The sequence below is a fragment of the Penicillium robsamsonii genome (assembly GCF_028829455.1).
Source record: "Penicillium robsamsonii strain IBT 29466 chromosome Unknown utg000003l_segment0_segment0, whole genome shotgun sequence".
Classification (NCBI taxonomy): Eukaryota; Fungi; Ascomycota; class Eurotiomycetes; order Eurotiales; family Aspergillaceae; genus Penicillium; species Penicillium robsamsonii.
The window spans coordinates 3773167-3799272 of record NW_026643221.1 but is presented as its reverse complement, the minus strand read 5'-3'; the positions used below and the strand labels follow the sequence as shown (position 1 = coordinate 3799272).

Sequence of the window (26106 nt, the reverse complement as noted above, 5' to 3'; positions counted from 1 at the left end):
CTTATTCGCAGCGAGGTAAGTATCCGGGTGCAACCCTCAACGGCGAAGCCAAATTCAAAGCCCATGAATGTCTGGATCTGAAACTATCTTCTACCTTCGCGAAAAATCCGCAGTCTACCATTACAACATCCTGCAAGCTATGTTCCACAACCGCAATCATACTACTCCCCTCTTCCAGTAGACTTTTCTTCACGCAATTTTTGCACCTTTGTCGCACAGCCGAGGAAGACCCTTCCGTTGGTATTGGGTTTCACAACATTTGATTGCAAAGTTTTCGAATTGCAGTTGCGAGGATGGCGACATTTTTTCGATCACCAGGGACATCATGGCCCTTTCCATGTACCGCGAATGTCGAATACCTCGCAGCACAGAGCCGATAGAGAGCCATTGAGTACTCAAAGAGTGGGTCTTTGGCCCCAGCAATATGCACGCAGGGAATAGAAATAAACCCCTCTAATCCTTCATCTACAACAGGATTCTTTCCAGGTTCCATACGGAATGGTGGTAGGGAATTGATGAATATTGCGCATCGAAATAGCGCGGGCTGATTTGGATTCATCTTGGCGTGATGAATCATGAATCCAGCAGCCAATGTGCCACCATGGGAGAAGCCTAGAACCCCATCGAACGGACCTTCCAAGGCAACTGTTTCACTAAGTTGCTCGTACGCCTCCAGGATGTCGGACTCATCGCTATCCTCGTGGGAAAAGGTGCGTGGGAAACGGTAGTAACTGTAGTACGGACCATCATAGTATCCGGCGATTCCAGGCCCGGGGCCTGAATCGACGTCCCCCTCAAGGAAAGAGAAGGTCGCTGTGTTGTCGCGTTGGAGTTCATGGATGAGGCCACCTGTTTAATTAGAGTTTTGTGTCTCGCCACTAAAGCAGGAGATTGCATACTCAATTGTGACTGTAGAATCTATTGGAAATTAGTATGCTGTCACCCCCCTATCAGCAGTGTCGGTAACTTACCTTCTGATTCGTCCCCCAGCCATGGAGACACAACAATCGTAGCGGCATTGCGTTGGGTAGCGATCGACAGGTGAAGTGGAGCAAAACTCGCCGTTATCAAGACTCACAGCGACTTGCCATGGTGATTGTAATGTCTTCTTGCGACATTTTATATTTTCCTTTGTGGCAAACAAGAACCCACGGCGCAAAAGGAAATCAACTCGTTCGGCTTCGTTTCATCGACATGCACGAACGACCAGGGCCCTGAAACTCGCCGTAATGAGACAGATCAACTTCGGAATCCAGTTCGGCCTGAACTCGGCGAAGTTGTCAGTTGCACAGACACCTCGGTCTCAATACCTCATGTATACTGACTCAGTATTGTATTAAATCCAATTGACAACCCTAAAAAAAGCCACGGCGGTTAGGGACCACCCATTAGTATTTCCAGATTGATAAGGTGTGTGTCAAGGCAGGTGGTTATTGGCTTTTCTTTTCACAGGAGAGAAATAACCATCTACATAGCTTCTTACTCCGGACTATTGTAGTAATACATTAAGTAGAACTAGTCATATAGGCTACACTACAATGTCAAAACGTCGGTTTGTATGGATTTGTACAGTTCACCAAATCCTAGTTTCCCAGTGATCGGCCGGCTTGGACAGACATCTAAGCAGACACCATAATGAGATGTTAATTGAAATGCCTCTAATAAGACTTCCTTGACACGGTATCCTGTTGCGCGAGTGGGACTTAATACATATTATCGGTGAGAGGTGATAACCATAGACTACATAATATACAACCAGATTCGAACAAGTACCACACCCAGCAACTGACCCAATTTGGCTTGTTTGCTGATCAATGACCAGATATGGAAACACCACATTTACTTGGTCAAATTCACACTCCTTCTATTTCCTGTCATAGGCTTTCACGTGATAGACAGCCACTGGCAACCCGGAAGGTCCGAATGAAGACCTCGGGAAGGCACGAGGATGACTTTCTCCTAGATTCGCAGATAACAGGCTTGTCTGGCTTGCCTCAGAACTCCTCAAACACTCCGAATCCATTCTCTCATCCCACCGATGACTTCGATTTTCATAGTGCTGATGTCCTGACGACACCCTCTAGGAACTGCGAGCAGCCCTTGAGGCAATCGAACAGCTCTCCGTTCCTTGTCCGTCCTACTTCCGGTTTCTCTTCGTGCAAAACATTTACCAGGCCCTCTTCACGACACTCGAATAGGAAGAAGATACCTTCCGAGTCATCTGAGTCGTGTATGAAAGCAACACACATCGAAAAGGAAAGGTATTTATGGTCTCAGGTGGGGACATCGCGCCCTCCAGAAAGAGCGAACTTGGGTTACCTGCGCAGGTTGGGAAGAACCAATAGAAAGAGGATTGGAGTCATCATTGCCCAACCTCTCCCCAGTTCTTTACAAACAATCTTGTCGCAATACGAAGCTTATCGCAGCTTATCGAACCCTTTCTTGTTTGGCCTCTGAATCAACGTAGCATATTCTAAAATCTTGCGCATCACCTACGTCCCTTTCGTCCTCTCTGTTGATTGAGTCGGCATCAAATAAGACGTCCGAGTGTCTTTGGAATTGTTGCAATTGTAGCTTCAGAGTTCGGATTCATGCCGAGCATATACAGACAGGCCGGCCATATATATAAAATCATACTTCGCGCTCCGTATAACTAGATTTGCTGAACAACGCCGGAAAGCTTTGGCCTTTGCCAGCCTACTAAACATTGAAGTCTTTATGCTTCAGGAATAGCTATCATCTATCTAATGTTTGAAAATCATCAAGTGACTGGTTCCATAACAACTAATTTTCTGCCAGGCAAAAACAACCCCACAGTACCGCCCGTTGACGTCGTGAGGGTCGGAATCTCCAGATTCTCTCCAGCATCTCCATGACTTCATCTGGGTAGAACTTCATATTGTATCTCCTTTAGTTCCTACTATTTTTATTTTCCCCCCAGTATATTATCCTCATGCTCTAATCTTTTTTTTTTTGCTCGGACTATCTTTGCCCGGACCCATTTGGTGGTGGCAACGTTTATCACCGCAGGATCCGTTTTGGCTCTTTTGACCAATCGTATTGCCCGGTTACATTTTGCCCTGGACTTGGATGACTGGTTTTCGATTCGTGATGCAGGCAAGGAAAATGTGAGACCTAAAAAGCTTCAACCATATTCCCCATCAGGTTGGCTCTTTGACTCGACTCTGCTTTATGGGATTCACTTCTTACGATACAATCCCACCATAACCGCTTCGCAATATTCCTCCGACTGGGATGCCCACCAAATCCAAACGCTCTACACTATGCAGCTGGGCTTTGAATGATGTACATATTTCTGGTTGGAGAGATCGGGCTTCGTAGTGCTTGAGCGCTCATAGCTGGGAAGGTGGATCTACTAGACAGCTCGGACCGCATTCTGGTGCCTCGTCCCTTTCACTACGTGGCTTCCATGCGCGGCATGCCTTGTGGGTTCCTCCGTTTCTAAGAGGCAGCGGTCAGACCTGAGATAAGAAGAGCTCTTGTACAAGATAGCATCGAGGGGTCTCGACCTAATTGTATCATGTGCAACCGCACAGATTTACGCCATTTTGACCCCACCGGGTGGCGGCCTTGAGTTCTCGGCGCTTCGTAATAGATTTTGTGGGTCATATTTCTATCTATAAGTCTGCTGTATGTTCGCCTATCCCTTTCTCTCCCTTTGGATCATCAGAGTTGCAAGGGACTCTTAACACCTTTCACTCCACTCTCAGGAGGTGGCTGCAAAATAGATGCCCAAGACGTGGGTCAGGATCGACGTTTTGGGCAGTCTGAACGCGGCCTAAGGGGTGATTTGTGTATTAAAGATAAGAGATATGGAAACAAAATAAAAGTTAAAATAACAAAAAAAAAAAACAAAGCATTTATACTATATAAAGTCGGTACAAAAATTATGGTCTAGAAGATACAAACTATTTTAGACCGGATGGCTCGGAGTGGATAGAACAAAGATCGCCACGATGACCCACAACACACTGATTTGCAGGGAAGTACGTACACTAGAAACTCTAGAATAATTTTATTCCCCGGCGGACAAATGATAGGGGGAGAGAGGTCAATTGTCCATGGTGCATTCACAAACTATGGGATTAAGGGTCAAGTTAGGGTTGCGCCTACAAAGTATATGTGAAGCATATAAGATCCATGATCCAAGTTCCATGATTTCATTAAGATCTAGACCTCTTCTTAGCTCTCTTTTTTCTTATATTTTAACTATCCAAGACCCTAAATCCTTTTGAGGGAATTCTTGCGCGCCAATTCCTTGGTTTTGCCATTGTTATGTTCTAGACTCTCAGATTTTTTTTTTATACGTTTCTTTCTCCAGAGCTCTTTTTATCGTTTCCTTTTCACGGTGTTCGCCTTTATATCTTTTTTTTTCTTCTGTTGCGGTGTGCCTTGCATAACGGCTTGCAGCTCTCGGCCAATCTCCCGTGAGCCAAGCTCACCCAAATTTCCTTCATGTCGGGCATCTCCAACCCACATCCCAGCCCAAATGAAGAATACGCGGAATACACAGAATACCCTCTTCCAACCACTCCTAATCCCAGTGATCGCCAAAGTCTCGAGCGCGAGGCTACTGCCGATGCCAACCAATATGATCACCATTATGAAGCCCGGCCCGAGCCATCGGCAAGCCGTCGCGACCGATCTCATCGGGTTCGCTTTCGTTCGATGAGTGTGCGCCGAAATGAATCTGCCGCACATCCCTCGTCGCGCCCGTTATTACCGCCGGGCCTCAGCGAAGTCCCGCTATCTGGAACCATCACCCCGCCAGCCCCCACACATTCCCGCCGCGGCTCTGGCCTCGCCAACGCACACACCCCCGACGAAGTTAGCGAATCGGAGAAACATGATGTCTTGGGTCATATGAATGGTCATATGGACCGCACCACCTCGGCGCGCGACCGATTCAGAGCTACCGGTCACCTTTTGCGACAGAAAACTAGTCGCTTAACGGAACGGCTCGGTCGCCCCTCGGATGAGGGTGAGCCGCTCAACGCCTCATACATTCCAGACGACCTTGACACCGCTATCTCACCCGAGGAACTGCAGGCCCGCCGCGATCAATATGATGCCAACCGGGAGCAGGCATTGGAGCGTGGCGAGAGTTTTCACGAGCCGCCCCCCAGCGCCGAGGCTCATCGCTTGGTCCGTAGCATGACCATGGAGCTTCACAAGCGCAAACCACGGGGCGCATATCAGCGGTCGGGACAGACGACCCCCGAGAATTTGATCAGGGACTTTACTCAGCGCAGACGATCCAGTGGACTCGGCGGCGGCAGCGGTATTTTGTCGCAGCTGCTGAAGCTCCAAGCGTCCCAGAGCGGAACCTCTTCACGCCCGGAAAGTGTCATCACCGATGACTCTGACAGCGACACACAGGTCTCTTCCGGTGTCTCCACTCCCAAGAAGGGTTCTATCACGCCCCCTTGCCCTGCGTCCCAGCCAGTCTCGGGTACTGCGACCCCGCGCAAGGAGAAGCTCAAATGGTATAAGAAATCGTCTCATCGGTCCACCGCCTCGCTGATCAATGCTTCCATGAACCTGAGCACGGCCAGTCTGCCTGCTGGAGTGGAGGCCGCTCCGGGTGTATACAAGAAGCACAAGAAGCACAAGAAGCACAAGACCCGTCTGGAAGATGAGATCCGTGTCACCGTCCACATCGCAGAAATTATCGCACGTCAGCGGTATATCATGCAGCTGTGTCGTGCACTTATGCGTTACGGTGCGCCGACCCATCGTCTAGAGGAGTACATGCAAATGACCGCCCGGGTGTTGGAAGTGTCGGGCCAATTCTTATATCTGCCCGGTTGTATGATCATGTCTTTTGATGACCCTACGACACGCACGGCCGAAGTCAAGCTCGTGCGAATGGCTCAGGGAGTCGACCTGGGTCGTCTTGCTGATACCCACAACGTTTATAAGAATGTCGTCCACGATCTTATCGGCGTCGAAGAGGCGACTCAAGAACTAGACGAGATCATGCAGCGCAAGCCTCGAGTCAACAAATGGGTCTTGGTCCTGGTGTACGGTCTTGCTAGTGCGACTGTTGGCCCGTTCGCTTTCATGGCGCGACCAATCGATATGCCCATCATCTTCTGTCTCGGCTGCATTGTCGGACTGATGCAGCATGTTCTTGCGCCACGGTCTACCCTCTACTCCAATGTCTTTGAGGTTACTGCTGCTATCGTGACTTCCTTCCTCGCCCGCGCATTCGGTAGTATCATGGTTCACCGTAACGGTAAATCGGAACCACTTTTCTGCTTCTCCGCTATGGCGCAATCATCCATCGCTCTGATTCTCCCTGGATTCATGGTTCTTTGTAGCAGTCTGGAACTGCAATCTCATCAGATCATCGCTGGTTCGATCCGCATGGTGTATGCCATTATCTATTCCCTCTTTTTGGGCTACGGTATCACGGTGGGGACTACGATCTATGGGCTAATGGATGGCAATGCGACATCTGCATCCACGTGTTCAGGCATGGATGTCTACGGCTCGATATACGTGCGCACATTCCCCTTCGTGGCCATCTACGCTATTTTCCTAGCCATTGTGAACCACGGAAAATGGAAGCAGATGCCCGTCATGGTGTTTATCGCTTTGTCCGGGTACGTTGCCAACTATTTCAGCAGCACCAAGCTCGGCAGCAATTCAGAAGTCGCCAATACTGTCGGCGCATTCACGATCGGTGTCTTGGGCAATCTGTACAGTCGTCTCTGGCATGGTCATGCTGCCACTGCCATTCTTCCTGGTATATTTGTGCTGGTCCCTTCTGGTCTTGCTTCTAGTGGATCTTTGATCGCTGGCATCAGATATGCCGACGAGGTCCGTCAGAACCTCAATAAAAATGGGACCAGTTCAAATTCCGGTTCTTATTCCGACACTTCAGTTGCCAGTCTTGGTTTCGGCATGATCCAAGTCGCGATCGGTATCACAGTCGGACTGTTCATCGCGGCTTTGGTTATCTATCCTTACGGCAAGAAGCGAACTGGTCTGTTCAGCTTCTAGTTATTCATTTGCTTTCTTTTCATATTTCTATCATACATGTGTGATATCTCTGCGCTTTTTTGTTCTACACTTCGGGTTATCAGCGTCATTCAGCGTTTGGGTTTTACATTGCATTTCATACATTTAGACGGAGGCGTCATTGAGCGATATCATCTTAGACTTCTACCACGATCTACTTTAAACAATATACCAACCACTATTAGTATCATACAGAACCTTAATTCTGATCGCCCAAAAATGGTGGACTCATCTCGTCTAAAAAATAGTGGGCTCATCTCGTCTCGTGTCGGAGCTTTCCGACCGCAGTGACACATCACGGCAAAAGACTAAATCAACGTATCCTTACTGCAACACAAGAGAATCCAAAATGGGAAGCCTCATTCCAACCGACTTCATCACCTCAGATCGCAGCGGCGTCGTAGAAAATCGACACAGCGTCCACGCAGCCATCATTGACGCCGCAGGGAACCTCCTCTATGCGGTCGGCGACCCATATCGAATGACCCTCGCCCGCTCAGCGGCCAAACCCGCACAGGCACTAGCAATCCTCGAAACAGGCGCAGTGGACAAATTCAAATTCGACTCAGCCGATCTAGCTTTCATGTGCGCCTCGAATAGCAGCGAGGAACGACATATCGCTCGCGCCCGGAGTATGTTATCGAAAGTCTCTGCTTCTGAGACAGATCTGCGCTGCGGTGCACATCCCCCTATCTCAGATATCGTGCAACGCGCTTGGATCAAGAGCGATTTCACCCCGACTCCGATTTGCAGCAATTGCTCTGGCAAACATGTCGGGATGATTGCGGGTGCGAAGATGTTAGGTGGAGATGTGGCGGATTATCACCTCTCTACCCATCCAGTTCAGATGCATGTCAAGCGTGTTGTTGAGGATGTCTGTGGTCTTGAGGTGGACGAGGCCGTGTGGGGTCTTGATGGGTGTAATTTGCCTGCACCGGCTTTTAAATTGCATTGTTTGGCTCGTATGAATGCGACCTTTGCTGCGGCGGCGGATGTGGTTTCGGGCGGTGGTCCGTCATCGAGGACTGAGGCGTTAAGTCGGGTTTTTCATGCTATGTGGAAATATCCTGAGCTTGTCGCGGGGGAGAATCGGTTTTGTACGATCCTCATGACTGCATTCCGAGGTATGTTGATTGGGAAGCTCGGGGCGGATGGTTGCTATGGGATTGGGGTTCGGGAGTGTGAGCAAACACGATCCATTGGGGCTAAGGGTGCGATTGGAATTTCGGTGAAGATTGAAGATGGTAATATTGGTGTTCTTTACTTGGCTGTGGCGGAGATTTTGGAGCAGCTTAAGATTGGAGAACCTGAGATGCGTCAGGCACTTTCTGCCTTTCACCACCAAAACATCGTTAATACTGTTGGTGTTCAGACTGGGAAGTACTCGCCTTGCTTTCGAGTGCGGGCAGCATGATTGAGTTGAACGGAGGCGGTATATGGCATTAACTAAGTTATTATAGAGCATATACTAATAGGTATCATATTCAATACGACCCTCCATCATACTATTCTTATTCGATTCACTGGGTGTTTAGCGAATCTCTCACTTGTTCCTTAATTTTCTATTAATTACTATTAATGTCACTTTTAGTTTGGGTTAGTCTCAATTTCAATGAATGTGTTAACATGCAAACAATATCTTTCAATAGAATTTTTACCCCAAGGGAGTTGGCTATTCATATGTGGTTCTGATTGTCTCCATTGTGCCGTCATTATTGTTCTAGTAAATTACAGAAGTCAATCATGCTCATTCGGTGACATCCTATGTTATTCACCCGCATAATGAACACAATAGCTATTCAAATATATGCCAAACTACAGTACCTACTGTATCATAGTATAAATCACACAAGAGTGCGATATAACCTCGGTTTACTTTCTATCATATCCATATCGCTCTTTGTATCCACCGTGTAAAACAACATGGATACCAGCGAGAGCGAGTATGAACAGCCCTCACTGGCGAGTCCCCACCCCGATCCTCCCGGTCTATGTGAACGAGTTCTGATTCTGTAACAGCCTTCATGCATGAGGAAGAGAAAGCGCGCGGCGGGCCGTGATTCCTCGCAGGTGAGCCCTTAATTTCCTATCTATATTCTCCACACAAACTGACATATAGTTCCCGTCAAGGCGAGGAAGAAGCGCAAGCCGGCCCTCGATGACCTCCGCAAGCTGCTGGTGACCTACCACGGGTTGCAGCAGATGCGACGGGAGGTGGACGAGAAGATTGTTGCGTGCGAGCAGCAAATTGCCAAGCACAAGTTTGGCAGCGTCTCGGGAAAAGTCTCGTCGCCGCCGCCGTGGACGTGAGTCTGCCTTCCAGTGCCTGCAGTCCCCTTTGCGGGAGGTTGTCAAGATGGAAGAAGATCCACCCACATTCTGGGTGCGTGTGGGAGAGTGGGTGCGCGGGTGGTGCTGAAGGGGGAAAGAGGGGGGGCAAGCAGTTCGGAGATTGGCGGGGACTCGCTGGCGAGAACCCCAAAACTGAATGGGTACACAGTGTCCTGAAGATATTGTCTGTTTCGATAATCGGCTCAAAGCACTGTGATGTCAGATTCGATATGCAAATGAAGTGTCCTATTATCATGCGTGAGCAAGTCACCGTTCGAACGGGTTTAAACCATACCTCCCATCCGCGGGCTTTATGCTTTCCAATTGCCTAATTTGCCATGTTGCTTAATGCTTGTTTCCAACATATCCGCCAGTGGTCTATTTTCCTCGGAGCTGTTAAAGCAGCAGACGAGAGGCAGACGAGGGCGAGAAGTAGAGAAACAGAGTCATCGAATATATCCAAAAGTCACAATATACCGAGACAAAGGCAGCGGCAGGTGGGGATGCGCATGGACTATAGGGCCAGCTTCAAAAATCGCTCGGACATGCTCTTGTATCGGTCCTAGACGACTAATCAATTTATGTGTATTTTGCAGATTCCAACCAGCGTCGAAGAACATGCGGTCAAGATGGAATAAGCACAGCTCTAGGGTTTGTTGACACTTACATATTCACTCCACCCTAGTCAGCTCAACCTCACCAGGTGAAGGACGAGTAGGTTGTTGTTCCAGGATGTTTAAGTTCGATGGCCATTCCTCCCTGAGGCAACCACGTCCAGGGTTTCTATGAACTATAACTTGTGACTTCTCTCAACATGCATTTAGAGAAATATTGAACTCCGACCAGCTTTTGACTTTGTGCACGGAACTCTCTCAGACAGTGAAATAGCTCTCAGTCGTCTATACTGAATCTCGAAGTAAGGTCGACCAGTGAGTACTAAGACACAAATGCACTAACGAGAACCACAATTATCCCATAGTCAATACAACAAGTATATATCGAAAAACTAGAGTCTCCGGTCGAAGTCCTACTATCGGTGGGAACTTTGAGATCTCCTTAAGGAGCCTCTTCCTCCGAGATCGACAAGAAAACGAGATTGGTTCCATTATACCTCATTAGAATATTTGGATAGTCGCGTTGATTCTTACTGCTCAAATCAGTAGTATTTTTCCTTACTCTATTGTATATTGCTCTTATGCTGAGTGTTGTCAAGCTCTGTTATTGCGGCCCTGGATATTCTGTAGCCGGGAGGAGAACATGTTGTCCTTGCCTTTTTGTCCTTTTTTCTTCCCGCTCCTGCCACTTCTGCCATTGTTGGAACCAATACTTGGCCAATTTATCTATTTAGTTTAGGGCTTGTTCATGAGACGATAATTTGTGTCATATTCCATCAAACAGTTTCCTGGTCTAGCGGTTATGATTTTCCGTTAACAAATGCGATTAGCATATGTTCCGGAAAGGTTCTGGGTTCGATTCCCAGGGAAACTATTTTTTGTCTTTTTGGATTCCAAATCACTCCTATGTTCTGTGTCTTTTAGATCTCAATTTTTACCCTTATATTTGTTCAGTTGGAAACAAGTGGAAGACCCTTGTATGTTTACGTGTGTGTGGGTTATGTCTGTGGGTGCGGGCTTAGGATGAAATTTCAGAAAAGTAGCCGAAAAATATATATTTGGTTCACTCCCGCTATTAACACATCGTAGACAATAACAAGACAGCCTGCAGGCGTATCATGTCTTTGAGAAGTCTGTTTTGGTAGTCTTTTCAGATACTTTTATACACTTGCTACGATTTCCACTGACCTTGAACAATTAGAATTTTACCCTCTAGACATCGTAAGCAAGCCTTTTAACATCCTCACGAGTAAAGGAGATCAACATCGCTACCTTGTCGATCTCCGAGGAAGAGGCTGCTAAAACGTTTTTGAATCTCCCACCAATGGTAGGATACTGACCAGTGGTTTGTGACGTTTCGATCCACATCATGAGTTGGCCCTGCAATAAGTCGGCCTGGGTGGTCTTTGGTTGGCCTCAGCTTCCACTGCTCAAGTATTCAACGTACCCCGCGAGTCGATCGTAGATAGTATGAAAGATCAAGAACTGCTCGACCAATCCAATAGAACCACGGACCTCCTTCATGCGTCTGGGGTACAAATTGTTGATAACATGTTCTGTTCGACATAGAATTGCGATTGGAATGAAGAAATGATGAGCCTTATCTATGGAGAACTAAAAAGCGTATGAAGATCCGTTGAAGATACCGAGAAATTGATGGAGCAGACGGTAACGAGGTATCACAGAGATGGCCCGATATTTCGAGAAGTTTGAAGTCAACCCGCATGGAACACAATGCACGGCAGACCTTGTCGCCTATATGAAATCAGAGACCCAGAAAAGCCAGCAGAATTTGGAGCTATGGTATTGGAAAAGGCCGGTGCTACTGATCTATCCGACGAGGAACTTGAAGACCCTTTCGGCGCCGATTAGCCAATGAATATGGACTCCACGAAATACTTGACTCGGAGGAATGCGACGCCCTCCTCGTCCCTGCGCACTGCCATAGATTTAAGGTGAGACCCAAGGACTTGCCAACGCGTTCAATGTATGCTAGAGTACGATACCAACTGCTCAACACAGAGCCCTTGCTGACCTGTTATATAGTCGACATTTTCCATCCATCCATTCTGATTCTGACTAAGATGAAGGCTTGGTATGCTGCGGATTCCCCCTGAAATACATCAGCACACATGCGTACCTATGCGCACTTCGTTGAAATCATGCCCCCCCTCCAGTAGCTGTCAGACAAAGAGGAGCGTATCAACCTCGAAGGATACCTCGGAGTACCGAGGAAAGAGTTGCTATGCAAGCTGTACCACGACCGCCACCAGGCACGGCCATGTCTGGCGTCTACTCTTTCTTTCAAGAATATGAAGCATGTTCTGGGCTCTTTGCATTAGGCTTTCGGTGCCATCAGTCTCAAGGAATGGTTGAGAGCATATTTGGGTTATTTTGTATAGGGAACATTTTTGCTACTGGCGACTGAGCCCGAGCGCAGGCGATGAGACGACAGCGTTGACTTTTACTTTAAATTTCGTTGATCCAATGGATATCTCGGCGGGTATCTCCCCCCAAATTGATACATGTACATAAAGGGACCCTGTAGATACTTTGTAAATATATCACTACTAGCCTTCACCTGGACGTGTGCACCGGGTGTTCACTTTCGAGTGGAGATAGCCTTTGAAAACCATAGCCTGTAGCTTGCTTAAAATAATTATGGCGCTTAAGAGACACATCCTCTTGCGCAGGGTATGACCCAAGCGGACATCAAACTCAAGCTTTTCCCTGACGTTCTCCAATAGGAAACACCCTTGCTGGATTGAAATCTTTCACTGGAATCAAACGATAGCCCTTTTGATTCGATATGATAGATTTCCCATTCGCGTCTGTGAAATCACAGTTGAAATGTGTGTGACCAAATGCCCATGCCACGACGACAGGTTTAGTCCAGCATTCCTCGTGACTTAGGTCTGTGGCAAATCCCGTAGAGACATTATTGCCAATATGTTTTGGGTCTATAGATTGCGAATCGACGGTGGGGCTATGATGGGTGAATATTGCAATCCGCCGCAGGGGTTCGTTTTTAGAAATTGTGGAAACTTGAGTATTGAGCCACTCGACGTCTGACTAATGTGCAGCATTGTGGCCATCCACGTTCCACCGAAGGATATCTTCAAAGTCCACCATTCGACTTTCGACTGTGAATTCCTGCTGGATGGAGATTTGCGAGAACAAGGTGCAGCCCAACACAGTTAGGTCTTTGGTTACATCGTAGCGCGTTTGGTCAAGAAAAACAAATTTGCCCATCAAAGACTTTTTGACCATGGAGGCCTGAAAGCTGTGTATCTTGGCCTTCGCAACTTTAAACGAAAGATGATATGGATCATGATTGCCCAAGAGGAAAAACACAACTGAATAGCGGCCTAGCTAGACTTCCAGAAATGAAAAGAGTTCATCGTTAGCGACGTGACCGATATCTCCAAGAAGGGCAAGATATGATGCAGCTTGCGAAAACTTGAAGCTTTTGTATGAGGAATGAGTTTCGAGATGGAGGTCAGATAGTATTTGAAATGATATTGGCCCCATGTCAATGGGTCCTTACCAAGAGACGGAATTAGGAGCTTGATGGAGGTAAATGACACCGAAGAGAAGACAGAAAAAAGTGCTTAGATATTTTGCTAAAATGGCGTTGAGAACAAAAAAACATATATGAAGCTGCTGATCAAACAGAATATACTCTATACGGAGACTAGAGAGTAGATACGTGATCATTGCGATCTCGAGTGGTTGTGTTCATGTTTGCATTGTCTGCATTGTTTGTGCTGTTTGGAGCCCAGATCTCGTAACCTCGCGACCCACTTATTGCACCCAATCATTTTCTTCCTTTCCCCTTTCCTTTTAGAATTTAGTGTACTCTTTTTCCCTTAACGTTAAATTTCGCTGGTGACAATGACATCCCTTGAAAATGTTTGAGAAATCAAAGTGCTTCGTAGCGGGTGGCTGTGTGCAGATGCCAAGACAGCACATTTGATTTGCATCAAGGTGGTCCAATTATTCCCCATGTTGGCTACACTATCTTTTAGCTGAAAGGGTCAATGCGTTGCACGATTCGACTCAATAGTCACCTTCCGACGCTAAGGCGGCGCTCACTCACTTCTTACCCGGACGGGCGGTTGCATACAAGCTATGTAATCTTTGTATGGCAATCGATCTGATCTAGCCAAGTAGGGAAATATATTACCGCCGCTTTTCGATCGCATGACATGGGTGAGCAGGGTGAGTGCCCAATAAAAAAAGGTAAAAGGTTGGGCGCCCTCTCACAAACAACAATCCTGCACAGGGACGCCCCCTTTCTGATTTCTTTGCGAAAGATATGTCGTTCTCGGTTCAGAATATAATTGGGACCCCCTTACATGCGGTGGCCGAGTCCAATATCGCTCTAGCTCATACTAATATCGACTTCTGTCTTGTGAAATGTGAAGCCCCAGCTGAGCTCCAGCTGTTGGGAAAACAACTTTCCAAATCTCGACGACAAACGGCAGAAGACGGGTCGTTTCACATTCTCGCCCGTCGACTGGGTGTGTTGTTTGATGATGTCCTTCCAGACGTACCAGTGCTGCTTGAAGCATATGGAACCCGCGCTAGTCAGATCGTTCAAGAGATGACACAGAAGACGGAGAACCCCAAGGTTATCGTTGATGGGTTTTTCGGATCTCATCTAGGGATTGACTCGACCACAATATGGGCTAGTGCGACGAGTGGAAAGTCCGTGCTCCGCATGCACCTTCTCGCGTGTATGCTAGCCAGGATCTGGTCCCCCCAAGAGGCCACAGCGATTTGGGCAGAGTTGGTCAGCCATCGACAAACCACCATCAAAAGCCAAGCTCAATCCGGTGAGATCGTGGACAATTATTTGGCTTGGTCGGCTGCCGCCCATGAGATTGATCGGGTGTCACTTGGGAGTTGGGATGCCAGTGCACGGGCATGGCTACAAGTTGCCGATCAAGCTCAGGCGATGCAGCAGATTCAAATTAATTTAATTGTCAACAACCTTTCGGTCGCCGTTAAATCCCAATCATCTTCCAGCCATGCTTCGACTCCAAAGACACGATCTTATGACAGTGTGATTCTCAACCTCAATCGCGCATTGACTACCCTTGATAAGCTGATCCGTGGTGAGCCCCTGCAAATTACAGACGGCGGAATCCTACTTGGATTAGTCTCCTGGCATATTTATCCCGATCTTGTTGTTCTAGGCCCCACCACACAAGAAATACACCAGAAAGACACTTTGGTCAAAGCAAGTGGAATCGTCACTATCTCAATCACTCCTCAAGCGAGACCCCGGACAGACGGAGTATACTGGTCTTTGCCACTAGCCAGTCTCAGGTACTATGGAATTGTTCATCGTGAACGGTCCACTATGCGCGATTCTAGAATATCAGTCGCACAGCTACAAGCTCTGATACTCGGCGCATCGCTGGGCGCGGACGATGCTGCATTCACCGCCGCGAAGATCCTGAAATCACTTTGGAAGCTCTTCTCTAGTCTCTACGAAGCAAAACTAAGTCAAATTGCTGACCAACCCCTGGACCTGTCAGCGGACTTGGCTGGCTTTGAGGTAGTGGATCTGCTAAAAGATGATCGCCAATCCCTCAGACGTTTGATGAAGCTATTGCAGCTCATATTTCCATTCCAAGGCGGTATAGACTTACTTCTTGGTGAGAACGACAACGAGAAAAATATTGCGATGCAACTCATGAGATATGGTACTAATTATGGAAAATCATGGATTGGAAACGCGGGAAACTCCGCCTCAACCTTTTTCGGCTTAGCAAGCCTCTCATCTTTGGTTTGCATGATCAAGAATCGAGAGGCAAGAATCAAAGTACTCCGCGCGCAGTGCAAGCAGTACCGTCTCTCGTCGTCAGATTACGTGATTCGATTTCGAAGCGAGAGTGGCTATGCCTACACATCAATTGATGTCCAAAGCACACGAACTTCCCACGGAGGAACAAAGAGGAAGTGGGATGAATATGAAAACCTCTACGTGGATGGCATCCATCTCCTCAAGAGTCCGCCCGGAGAAATCTGGACTTGTTTCGCTTCACCGGAAGCGTCTAGCCGTCATGTCCCGCAATATTTCAATCCTGATATGCAGGATGACGACTCAAACGCGCAAGATGACTTTTTCGCGCAATTTGTCGATGATGGCCCCCTTCCTAGTCAGCAGTCAGTTATATTCAATTTCGCCTTCGGTGACCATAGCCTTGCGGCCGTTTATAGAAGAAATACTAGCCAGCTTTCACCCCAAACCAAACCCATCTCGGACGCAGTTTCCTTCGACATAATCGAAGACCTTTTGGACAAAGGTCTTCTTCAGCTCGATCTTGTGGCAGAATATATTTTGCATCATTTCACCGTGACGCACTCATCCCATGGGAGGTCCCTTCTCGCGCTTGGACGAGTTGTGGACTATTACAGGTCCCACCTACCCTATGCCACTGTTGCCATGGGTGTAATCAAAGGCCCCATTCACTCTTGGAATTGGGCGCAGTCCATGGTCAAAGAACTTGATTCATTGAGTCCACTTGCAAAACAGCAAGCGCGCGAAGCAAATACACCTGCAACAATATACCCAAGCCCCCTGTCCCGTGAATATGCATTTGCCGCAATTCTACAGTTTGAGGCAGGGGAAATTAGCGTCGACCTTGCTAAGCTCGCAGATGTACTAGCAATATCAAGTGGCAACTCCCTGTTCATCGCTGAACAACTACTCCACGATCCAATGTCACTGAAGAGTCTCTGCTCGGGTGCTGTCTCCCATGTTATGGGGAATGTTGGGAAGCCAGGAGTTACGCTGTTGGTTTCTCCTCCTGAGGTAGAGGTCCGTGAACATGATATTGAGAAGTGGAAATTTGTCAATCACAACTCGTTTGATGGAAATTCAGCCGGTGGAATGTTCGACGGCACCTCCATTCATTTGTCTTTTACAGGCTGGGAAGGACCCGTCAGTCTTGAATCGACTAACTCCCGGGGTATGGAGGCCTATTACGTTGAAACAGCAGTCTCCGTTAACGATAGAGGCGAATGGTTGGGCGATTTAGATATACTGAAGGGCTTGAGGGATGTAGAAATGGTGGTCCTTGATCCTGCCGACAGCAAGTGCATACACGATCCCACCTTTGCAGCTGCGGGAGTAAAATTAATTTCCATTGACTGTTGGGAGGAGATTCTGGATCCTCCGAGTGGGTTACTCGTGCTACGTTCGGCGTCAGCAACACCGGCAACACACGATCGGCGCGGAAACTGGCAGTGGATGGTGAGACTGGCCGCGGTAAGTATTGCACGTTCAAGAAAATATCGGTGCATCTGCTTGCCGATCGATCGGAGCTTCTGTTGGACTTGTGTTATTGACAAGATTCATGATGGCAAAGAGAGGAATGTCCTGCTTGTTTATTAAACCCTAGGAGGGGCTTTTGGCCGTATTTGTAAATAAACTGACATCTTCAGAGGCATATTCACATTAATGACGCCGGTTAGAAGAAAATCACAGTGACAATACAGGACGCTCATCACACTACAAAACAGATTATGTTCCTCCACCAAACGCATTGCGAACAAGATGAGTCGCGACATTATCTTGTTCCATAACAAGAAAAAGATCTGAGGCGACTCTTAGCAGCCTTTCCGAATCATGTCCACCCAGTAATTCACCAATATATTGATGCTCTGCCTATGATATTCTCACTACCTATGGTCCTCCTTCACCGAGAATTTCGAATGTGTAATTTCATGGTCAATGCTGATGAGAACCGCCTCGTTGGTATCATTGACTAAGCTGAGCCTGAGATAGGTCTATTTGGGACAAATCCCCACTCTCTTCAGCAGTTCACGAGCAACTACCGGCTTAAGGTTGGCTGGATTCGATATGAGAATTATGCTGTTGGAGACGTCATCTTTTGGAACACTCTTTCTACAATAACGAGGGCCTTAGGGAGGACACGATCCAGGCTATCAAATCTGCAATGGTTGTTCAATTTTCACTTCTTATGGATTTACATGCCCGAGCATGAGCCCATCCGTGACGCTGAACAGAGCGCTTGCCGAATGCTTGTTTGAGTTGGACTGTTCCTCGTCGTAGATACCAAACTTGTGGATTGACCGTAAACTGCGATTAAACAGTGGCAATCGCTTGTTTTATTGTTACATTCTTTCTCAAAATATTGTCCCATGAAATATTCTACGTGCGCGGCGAAGCGAATATAACCATCGAGCGAAGATTGAAAGTAGAATTACATTCATTGATCAACAATGAATTCACAATATTATCACCCCCTATACCTCCACAAAAAGATAGTATACACGGCCCTAACTTAACAACCAACAGGCAAAGCCCCGGTGGAAGAAGCCTCACCAAACAGCGCCACCTCCTCGGCCCGGCGGCGGGTCAGCCCAGCAACAACGCCACCATTGGCCTTGTTCCACTTTGGCAGCTCCTCAGACGCCACAGTACCCACATTCTCACCAGCATTCATGCGGCTGATCAGGCTGGATGATTGCATGTTGCCGTTGCCGACGTTGAAAGTCCACGACACCAGGGCTGCGTACTGGTTGTCGTTCAGAGTGACAGCGGTGGCAAGGGCGTTTGTTACGCCATTTTGGTAGCTCTGATTTTAGTGTTAGATAATTCATTAAATCCTTAGCGCCCCTCTGGATAGTGGTGCTTGATGCTTCTCCAGGAGGAATGATGATTGTAGAGACTTACAACTAGGTCATTAGCAAGCAATTGACTCGCTGTCGCCTCAGTCAATGGCTGTGAGAAGGAGACTTCTGAGCAAGTGGCGTCGCCGCAGAGATGACCGTAGCCGAGAGTAGGATTGCCGAAGCCATCATCGTAGACGTTAGGCTGGAAGGACTCGAAGCTCTTGATAAGATCGAGACCATTGTCGTTGATTGGGGGGCCGGTGCAGGCAATTGCTAGGGCTGGGAGGGCGGCGATAAGGATCTTGAAGGACATGTTGGCTTTAGTTTATGGAGTGGGATTGAGTGATTTGGGGAGGTTATGAAGAGCGGATGTTGAAGATTTATATTTTTCTCTCTACCTAGGGACTTTGTTATTCGCAAAATGTCACCAACCTTGGATACTTCATGTAGATTGTGGGTATACATCGTAGAGTTACAGCGACCCCCATAGCTTCCCGTGTTTCTGGACACTGAAACATCCAAAGCCACCCGCGTGCCTCCCGTTCTGGCTAACTTTGCTTTATCTTTTTACCCCTGTGAGTAGTTCTATTGGCTTACAGGACTATAGCCTCGGCACTTCGTATCCCATGGCTGCTTTGATTAGTTGGGGTCACACTAGCGTGTTTTATACTAATCACCCCCACATCCAATTATAATTTCTTCCATGTATTCCGTACGGAGTACCGACTGCCTTTTTTGCGGGACAGATGTTTTGTTTTGGTTAATCGGGAGATTGATAACACTTGGCGTGGCGTAATTCAAAAGATCCATGTGGCTTTCGTAGGGCCCTAGACTTAACTCGCAATATATCGAGTTGGGGATCTCGACCCACTTACGGGTTTATGAGATAGATCACTACGGAGTAGCGTCGGTCATGCGCAATTCGAAAGTGATCTTTCCGGGGATTATTGGTGTTCATATGTTTTCAGTAAGGTAATCTACCCCAGCACGTCACTAGTTAGCATTCCAGAATTTTCAGCTAAATAAATTGCCGAAAAGATGTACCAACGTAATACAAATTACAGATTCCCGATCTATCTGATATTTCACAGGATCTCTCATGGTTGGAGAGCACAAGGGCAATTGAAGAATAGTGCTTTTCCTTGATGGGCACCTGAGGAAATGTGACTCACGTCAGCTGGTAGTTCTTGGCACATAAGTCCCCTGCATCATCTCCCATCACTTGAAATACTATAGGATAGTAGCAAATCGTTTTGTCAGAGGTCAGGTCACCTCTGCGGTTTGCTCCTAACATATCTAGTCCTCCACAGTGGATAGTTCCTTGCCCTAGTTCCTTTCCATCTTCACGCGACTTACACATTTTCCAGAGACCCTTTCTTCTAGTAGACTCCTAATATCCCTAAAGTGTTTCAGTATATATGAGGACGTGTTAAACTGGAAAATCGTGCGAAGAGCAGGGCTCGGCCTTGGGGCATTATTAGAGAGGTCATCGGACCCCGGGCCAATAACCCCCCGATTAACCTCTTTAACCTTCGGAGCTTTCCGAAACTTACCTAGATCGGCTATTTTTGCGGGAGATAGAAATCTTATCCATTTAACTGATTTTACTACAACCTTTGCGAGCTTACGGGGGACCAATACAGCCACCAGACTCACCACAGAATAGTGGGCTCACTAGGTCGTGGTAGTTTTTGGTAAGCATTTGCTAGCACTTACTAATATATTATAGGTGTTCCCTAAGTTTACCACCAACTGGTGACCTAGCGACCTGGTGACCTAGCGAGCAAAACGCCTGTCACCACGCAGCCAAACAGGTCACTGGAAACGAAATGAATTTTCTACAGAAGTGATGAACCGGCCCAGGGGATATGATAGAACCCGAAGGGGGGGCCAGACAGAAGAACCTGGAAGCCACGAAAAGGTCGGATAGATTGTCTCCCCGTCGGCGAAGAAGTAGGCCCATTTTCTTCGAAAAGAATGTTCATATATTCGGCCTCCAATCCTTTCCAGTGTTTGGACAACATCCCTTAACAATGGTAGCAATGGTAGTAGAAACCGAACCCGAAATACGAGATGAAAATCGGCCGCGAGGGGAAGATGACAGGGAGGAAGCCATGGCCAAACCTCCGCCAATGAAAAGAGGGTTCCAATTCTGGACCATTATCTTTGCCCTCTGTGTGACCGGTCTCCTGGGGGCACTTGAGAATACGGTGGTTTCGACTTCAATGCCAACAATCGTGGCGGACCTGAACATTGGAGACAACTATATCTGGATCACGAATGCCTTTTTCCTCACCAGGTATTTTTATCCCCTGTCACCAGTCATACTGACTCGAATTCGAAACTGACACTTTTCTTTGGCAATTCTCTAGTGCAGCGGTTCAGCCCCTATTTGGCCAGCTAGCCAATGTCTTTGGTCGTCGATGGTTAACAATATTCATCGTCGCCATCTTCACCCTGGGAAGCGGCGTCTGTGGTGGTGCAAATGGCGCGAACATGCTCATCGTGGGACGCGCCATTCAAGGAGTTGGAAGTGGGGGCATCAACATGATCGTCGATGTGATTATATCGGATCTGGTTCCATTGCGTGAGCGCGGAAATTTCATCGCCATCGTGCTCACCGTCTACGCTATTGGCAGCTCGATGGGTCCCTTCGTAGGTGGAATCATTGTCCAACGAACTACTTGGAGATGGGTATTCTACATAAACCTGCCCGTTGGCGGGTTTTCGCTGGTGCTGCTGTTCCTGTTTCTACACACTGAATACCAGCGCGACACCACATTTTCCCAGAAAATCAAGCGCATCGACTATATCGGAAATTTCCTCATTATGGGAGCTACGGCAGCAGTGCTCTGCGCATTGACATACGGGGGCTCACGCTATGCATGGAGCTCGTGGCGGATCGTCGTGCCGTTGGTGCTGGGACTTGCTGGTCTGGTTATATTTATGGTATTCGAACAGTCCAAGTTCTCTCGCGAGCCCGTGGTGCCACCGCGCCTATTCAAAAATCGAACCTCACTCGTGGTCTTTATCAACACATTCCTGTTCACGGTTCTTCTCTACTGGGTGCTATTCTTCATTCCGGTTTACTTCCAGGCCATTTTAGGGTCTTCGCCAGCCCGAGCAGGCGTTCAAATGCTGCCTATGACCCTCGTTGCGGTTCCGGGCGCCGCCATTGCAGTTGTAGTTCTCTCCAGGTTTGGAAAGTACAAAGCCCTTCACTTGGCAGGTTTTGTCATCCTCACTTTGGGTATGGGCCTGTTTGCCCACCTCGACCGATACTCCTCCGATGCAGAGTGGATCGTTTTTCAAGTCATCGCCGCACTTGGATCTGGAATGATCCTGAACACTTTGCTCCCTGCCTTCCAGGCCCCGCTGGCCGAGTTGGACCAAGCGGCAGCCACGGCAACCTGGTCATTTATGCGGAGCTTCGGCAATGTATGGGGTGTGGCTATTCCCGCTAGTATCTTCAACAATCAGTTTAATAGATATGCCTATCGTATTTCAGATGCTAATGTGCGGGAAATACTTTCCAATGGTCACGCCTACCAGCACGCATCCAACACGTTCATTAACAGCTTAAGTGACCCAGTGAAAAACGAAGTTATTGAGGTATTTTCTGACTCCCTTAAGCTTGTCTGGGAGGTATCAGTTGTTTTCTGCGGTCTTGCTTGTATATTGGTGTTTTTCGAAAAGGATGTGCCTTTGCGAAAGGAGCTTGAGACAGATTATGGCATGACGGAAAAGGGCAATATTCAGACAAAGAAAGTGGCTGTTTCTGATGCTAAAGAGGCAAGCTCAGACACATCGCAGGCTTAATAGAAATGGAAAAGGGGCTATTTTCAAGAATTTCCTGCTTTGAGACAAATGCTCTTCCAACTCGGTTTCTAATGATTTTAATTATTTGTCCGTCTCTTCCAGTGTGATTCCCCCCTATCCGGATATATTTGTTTTGTCCTTTTTTTTCATTCTAGCCGCAGCCATGTGTCTAGTCTTGTCTCAGATCAAGATTTGTTCTTTTTTGTATCCAATCACTACCAATTTGAATATTCGTGGATTTTTTATTGCCTTAGTAGGTCTCCTTCCCTAATCATTTTGTACGATCACTCAATATAAGGGCTAGAAGGGTCCTATTCCCATGAATAGTCGCGGGTGATACTCAATGGCCGCCATTCGCTTGCATTGAACTCACGACAGCCGAATTTCGGATTATGTTGACCCCACAGTTGTGTTATACTTCCCGAATAGACGTAGTCTCCCTAATGCATAGACCATCTACATGGCCAACGAGAAATCACCAAAGAAGTCCTGCCAAGCAGTGGGAAAGTAAAACAAATTGAGCCCCGGAAAGTCCCACTCGGAAACAAACTGCTCAGGTACGAACCACTGAAGATCCGCCTGAGCATCAAACAATTCCCAGAACGGCGAGGTGGCCGTGGGACCATCCGAGTTAGGCTGCTGTGTTTCCACCAATGCACGCCCGTACTTCTCAATACTGACCTTCAGAATCTGAAGATAAATATTCCCAGCCCCTGACTGAGTCTCACTAGCTCCGGCTTTACTCAGCTCATCTACGAGTTGATTCCCTTGCTCCAGCAGCTCTTGGTGCTCCGCGTTGCGCTCGGGGAGGAGACGGGACAATTTGAGAAGCAACAAATAGGAGAACGCGCACTTGGCCCAGACAAAATCCATCGCGTATTTCAGCTTGGCGAGGTAGAAGTCTGGATCGACAATTATAAGGCGGAGGTGGCGGCGGGCACTGGCCTTTGCTGTAAGCAGTATCGTTTTTTCCGTGCTGGACATAGCACTTTATATCTGTGTTAATATAGATGGAAGCACACTGAATGAAGCAGTACTTACGCTACGTTCTCAACGCCCATGGATCGTAGTGCTTTACAGTTGAGCATCATTTCTGCCCAGCATTTCTGTACTCGAAGGGCAACTAGTAAAGATGGCCTTTCTTCGGTGGCGGCAACACAATTTTCTTCGAACAGTTAGCAACGTGTACCCGATTATTGAAATGGAGGTCATACCAATAATGCGTACCCAGTCGCTGCCCATGGTTAGCAAATTTGTCAACATACGATAGAACTGGAAGATTTACTCAAACCACAAGTCTAGCTCAAGTTTCATATCATACACGTAGTCCACGATGCTGTGTCCATCAAGCGATGCTTTTCCTCCTAGAGAATCGCCGACATTGGCTACCAAACTAAATTAGTCATTGAATCTGAATTTCTGGAACAAATGATACCTCTCAGAATGTTTAACTAACAGCAAATATCAGCACTTCTCGAAGTCTATTTTGTCTCCTCGACATACCTCGACTTGAGAGAACAGCCGTAAATCCAAAACCGTGGACGACGGATGGCGAAGTAAAACACGACAGCGACGAGGATTCCCTTTCAGCCTAATGCCAGGTGGCTTTCCTCCATCAACACGAAATCTAAATTAGATTTCATCAGCGTACCACTCCCGATCAAAAGGATGTCAAGGCTATTTTACATATGTTCTAGAACCAAAAGCCCGAACCAGGTCCGAGCGTTCCACATAAGAGCCCTCTCCTCTTCAAACAACTGATGCGGCAAGGTATAAGCCGTATCTTCATCCTGAAGAGCAAGCCGCTGGGTCAGTTCATCAAAGGCCTCATGTAATCCCAGATCCAAAGCCATGCGAGTGGCAAAGGATAATATGAGCGAGCGTTCTGTGGAATAGCAAGCAACTACAAGCATTGCTTGGACTGATTCTAGGGAGTTCAACTCCTTGTTCTGGATTATGACGTTGATCCATTTCTTCAGTTCGGCGTGGAGAAGGTCCGACATTGAACCACCGGATCCTGGAAAGAACCGTGAGTACAATATTGTTTCAGCCATGTATTCGAGGAGAGAATTTACTAGTCTCAACCATGCAGCCAATGGTACATATTGCGTTGAGGAGAATACTACTCCGCGATCGAACGGAGTCGAAAGTGTCGTATTGTGGGTCGAATATCGGGATATACCTGTCCTGTATGATCCACAAAACATGAGTATTTCAACCATAGTCGGGACAATTGGCACATACGCATCCTTCGAAGAAACTGGAATTCTCGGGTCAGCCACGATCACTAAGCACTAAATAAGGCTCGGATCATACGTACGTATTGAAGTATGACACCGCACATTCAAGCGTGATAAGTCCTTTGTCAGTAAAGTCGGTGATGGCGTCATCTCGGATCTCAAACCCAGATCGTTTCCTCTTGAGTAATCTGGTAATTGTCTGGTTGGAGGTGTAGGGAGGCCGGACTGAAGTTTCATTCGGAGAGAAGCCTGGTATGGACCCCGGCATAGACCTTTGGTATTGGTGACTATCTGTATAGCCAACAGAGCTCGTGATAGGTATATTTGGAAACCCCCTTTGGGAGTGATCCTGTAAGTGAGGGTAATGAGATCCCGAGGAAGCATGAGGGCTCTCGCGGTGTACTTGCTGTTGCCGATCACGAAGGTAGCTTGGGGAGTGTGTTAGTTGGGAATTTGGGGTATTTTGCGAGCGACTCTGTTGAAGCAACTCGCGCATTTCATCTAGCTGTTTTCGGAGTTCCTTGACCTCGCACTCGACGCCTTCAATCCGTCTGGGTGATGTTAGACTTGATTGGTAAACTACATAAGAAAGGCTCGTACTCTGAGACCGGATCTTTCGGTATTTCGAAGAATACGCATTGCTTTTCCAATTTTTGACATCTGGTTTATCAGTACCGGTTTCCGGGTTTCATATAGAGCTGTGACCAAGGAATATAAGTCACCTTGTACACGGCCTCTCTCCGTCGCATTTCACCTTGTAACGATCAGCCAAATCCCCGGTAATATGCAGGTTCGGGAGGCTTGAGCACAGACCTTTGATTGTCGACAAGCACTGCAGGCCTTCTATGCATTAAAAACGGTATACATCGTTAGGGCCTGTCTGCTGCTGTAGGGTCCCAACCGGTTCAATAACATACCGGAATGCGCTTTTTCCCTAGTGGGGCTGGAATACGGTGGAAAGATTCGTCCTCTATTGCCGTGCTGTACGGACTATAGTCACGTTGGTCGGCCATTTGGAGGCCGATTTCTCTTTGCACTGATTCTCGGGGTTGACGGGAAGGGGGAAAACCTGGAGAAACGCGGGGATCGGCTTTTGCTCCCGAGGTCCGATCCGGCTCTACAATCAGCCAGGTCCCACGGAAAATCCATCTTAAAAAGTTTCGGTAGTGTTGGTCTTATAACAATGAAATATAATATACAAAAAATAGTTGGTCGCTTATGCAGCCTTGTCAAGTCATTTTCGTGGCCAGTATTCTTTTCAGATCGCCTTTTCAATGTCCCTTTCGTTATCCTTTTAGTTACCTTTCTATATGGCTTTTCATTGGTCCTTTGGGTTGCCCTTCTGACGAATACATGTGAAATTGTATCCAGGAAGATAATAAGTGCAAGATCTCTACATTCAG

At 47.5% G+C, this 26106-nt stretch overlaps 8 protein-coding genes across 8 annotated transcripts; 5 read left to right on the top strand and 3 right to left on the bottom strand.

Moving 5' to 3' along the window:
- Positions 1–250: 250 nt before the first annotated feature.
- On the bottom strand, positions 251–1019 carry N7447_006165 (putative DUF341 family oxidoreductase; the record flags this gene model as incomplete). The annotated part of the gene is made up of 3 exons (XM_057230427.1): positions 251–849; positions 900–918; positions 972–1019. The coding sequence occupies 3 exons, from the start codon at positions 1017–1019 to the stop codon at positions 251–253; spliced, it is 666 nt and encodes a 221-aa protein (XP_057085517.1).
- Positions 1020–4476: 3457 nt separating this feature from the next.
- Positions 4477–7029, top strand: N7447_006164 (threonine/serine exporter family protein; the record flags this gene model as incomplete). The annotated part of the gene is made up of 1 exon (XM_057230426.1): positions 4477–7029. One exon carries the CDS (start codon positions 4477–4479, stop codon positions 7027–7029), a length of 2553 nt encoding a protein of 850 aa, XP_057085516.1.
- A 367-nt stretch (positions 7030–7396) lies between these two features.
- N7447_006163 (asparaginase) lies at positions 7397–8461 on the top strand (the record flags this gene model as incomplete). Its single annotated transcript, XM_057230425.1, has 1 exon — positions 7397–8461. One exon carries the CDS (start codon positions 7397–7399, stop codon positions 8459–8461), a length of 1065 nt encoding a protein of 354 aa, XP_057085515.1.
- Positions 8462–8970: 509 nt separating this feature from the next.
- N7447_006162 (uncharacterized protein) lies at positions 8971–9466 on the top strand (the record flags this gene model as incomplete). Its single annotated transcript, XM_057230424.1, has 4 exons — positions 8971–8990; positions 9081–9117; positions 9178–9281; positions 9310–9466. 4 exons carry the CDS (start codon positions 8971–8973, stop codon positions 9464–9466), a joined length of 318 nt encoding a protein of 105 aa, XP_057085514.1.
- A 4729-nt stretch (positions 9467–14195) lies between these two features.
- Positions 14196–17354, top strand: N7447_006161 (uncharacterized protein; the record flags this gene model as incomplete). The annotated part of the gene is made up of 3 exons (XM_057230423.1): positions 14196–14213; positions 14278–17030; positions 17216–17354. The coding sequence occupies 3 exons, from the start codon at positions 14196–14198 to the stop codon at positions 17352–17354; spliced, it is 2910 nt and encodes a 969-aa protein (XP_057085513.1).
- Positions 17355–18313: 959 nt separating this feature from the next.
- N7447_006160 (lysozyme) lies at positions 18314–18957 on the bottom strand (the record flags this gene model as incomplete). Its single annotated transcript, XM_057230422.1, has 2 exons — positions 18314–18607; positions 18706–18957. 2 exons carry the CDS (start codon positions 18955–18957, stop codon positions 18314–18316), a joined length of 546 nt encoding a protein of 181 aa, XP_057085512.1.
- A 1720-nt stretch (positions 18958–20677) lies between these two features.
- On the top strand, positions 20678–22463 carry N7447_006159 (MDR family MFS transporter; the record flags this gene model as incomplete). The annotated part of the gene is made up of 2 exons (XM_057230421.1): positions 20678–20943; positions 21017–22463. The coding sequence occupies 2 exons, from the start codon at positions 20678–20680 to the stop codon at positions 22461–22463; spliced, it is 1713 nt and encodes a 570-aa protein (XP_057085511.1).
- Positions 22464–22919: 456 nt separating this feature from the next.
- Positions 22920–25716, bottom strand: N7447_006158 (uncharacterized protein; the record flags this gene model as incomplete). Its single annotated transcript, XM_057230420.1, has 11 exons — positions 22920–23451; positions 23505–23628; positions 23678–23697; positions 23749–23856; positions 23935–24090; positions 24150–24480; positions 24539–24650; positions 24683–24757; positions 24780–25363; positions 25517–25535; positions 25621–25716. 11 exons carry the CDS (start codon positions 25714–25716, stop codon positions 22920–22922), a joined length of 2157 nt encoding a protein of 718 aa, XP_057085510.1.
- Positions 25717–26106: the final 390 nt, after the last annotated feature.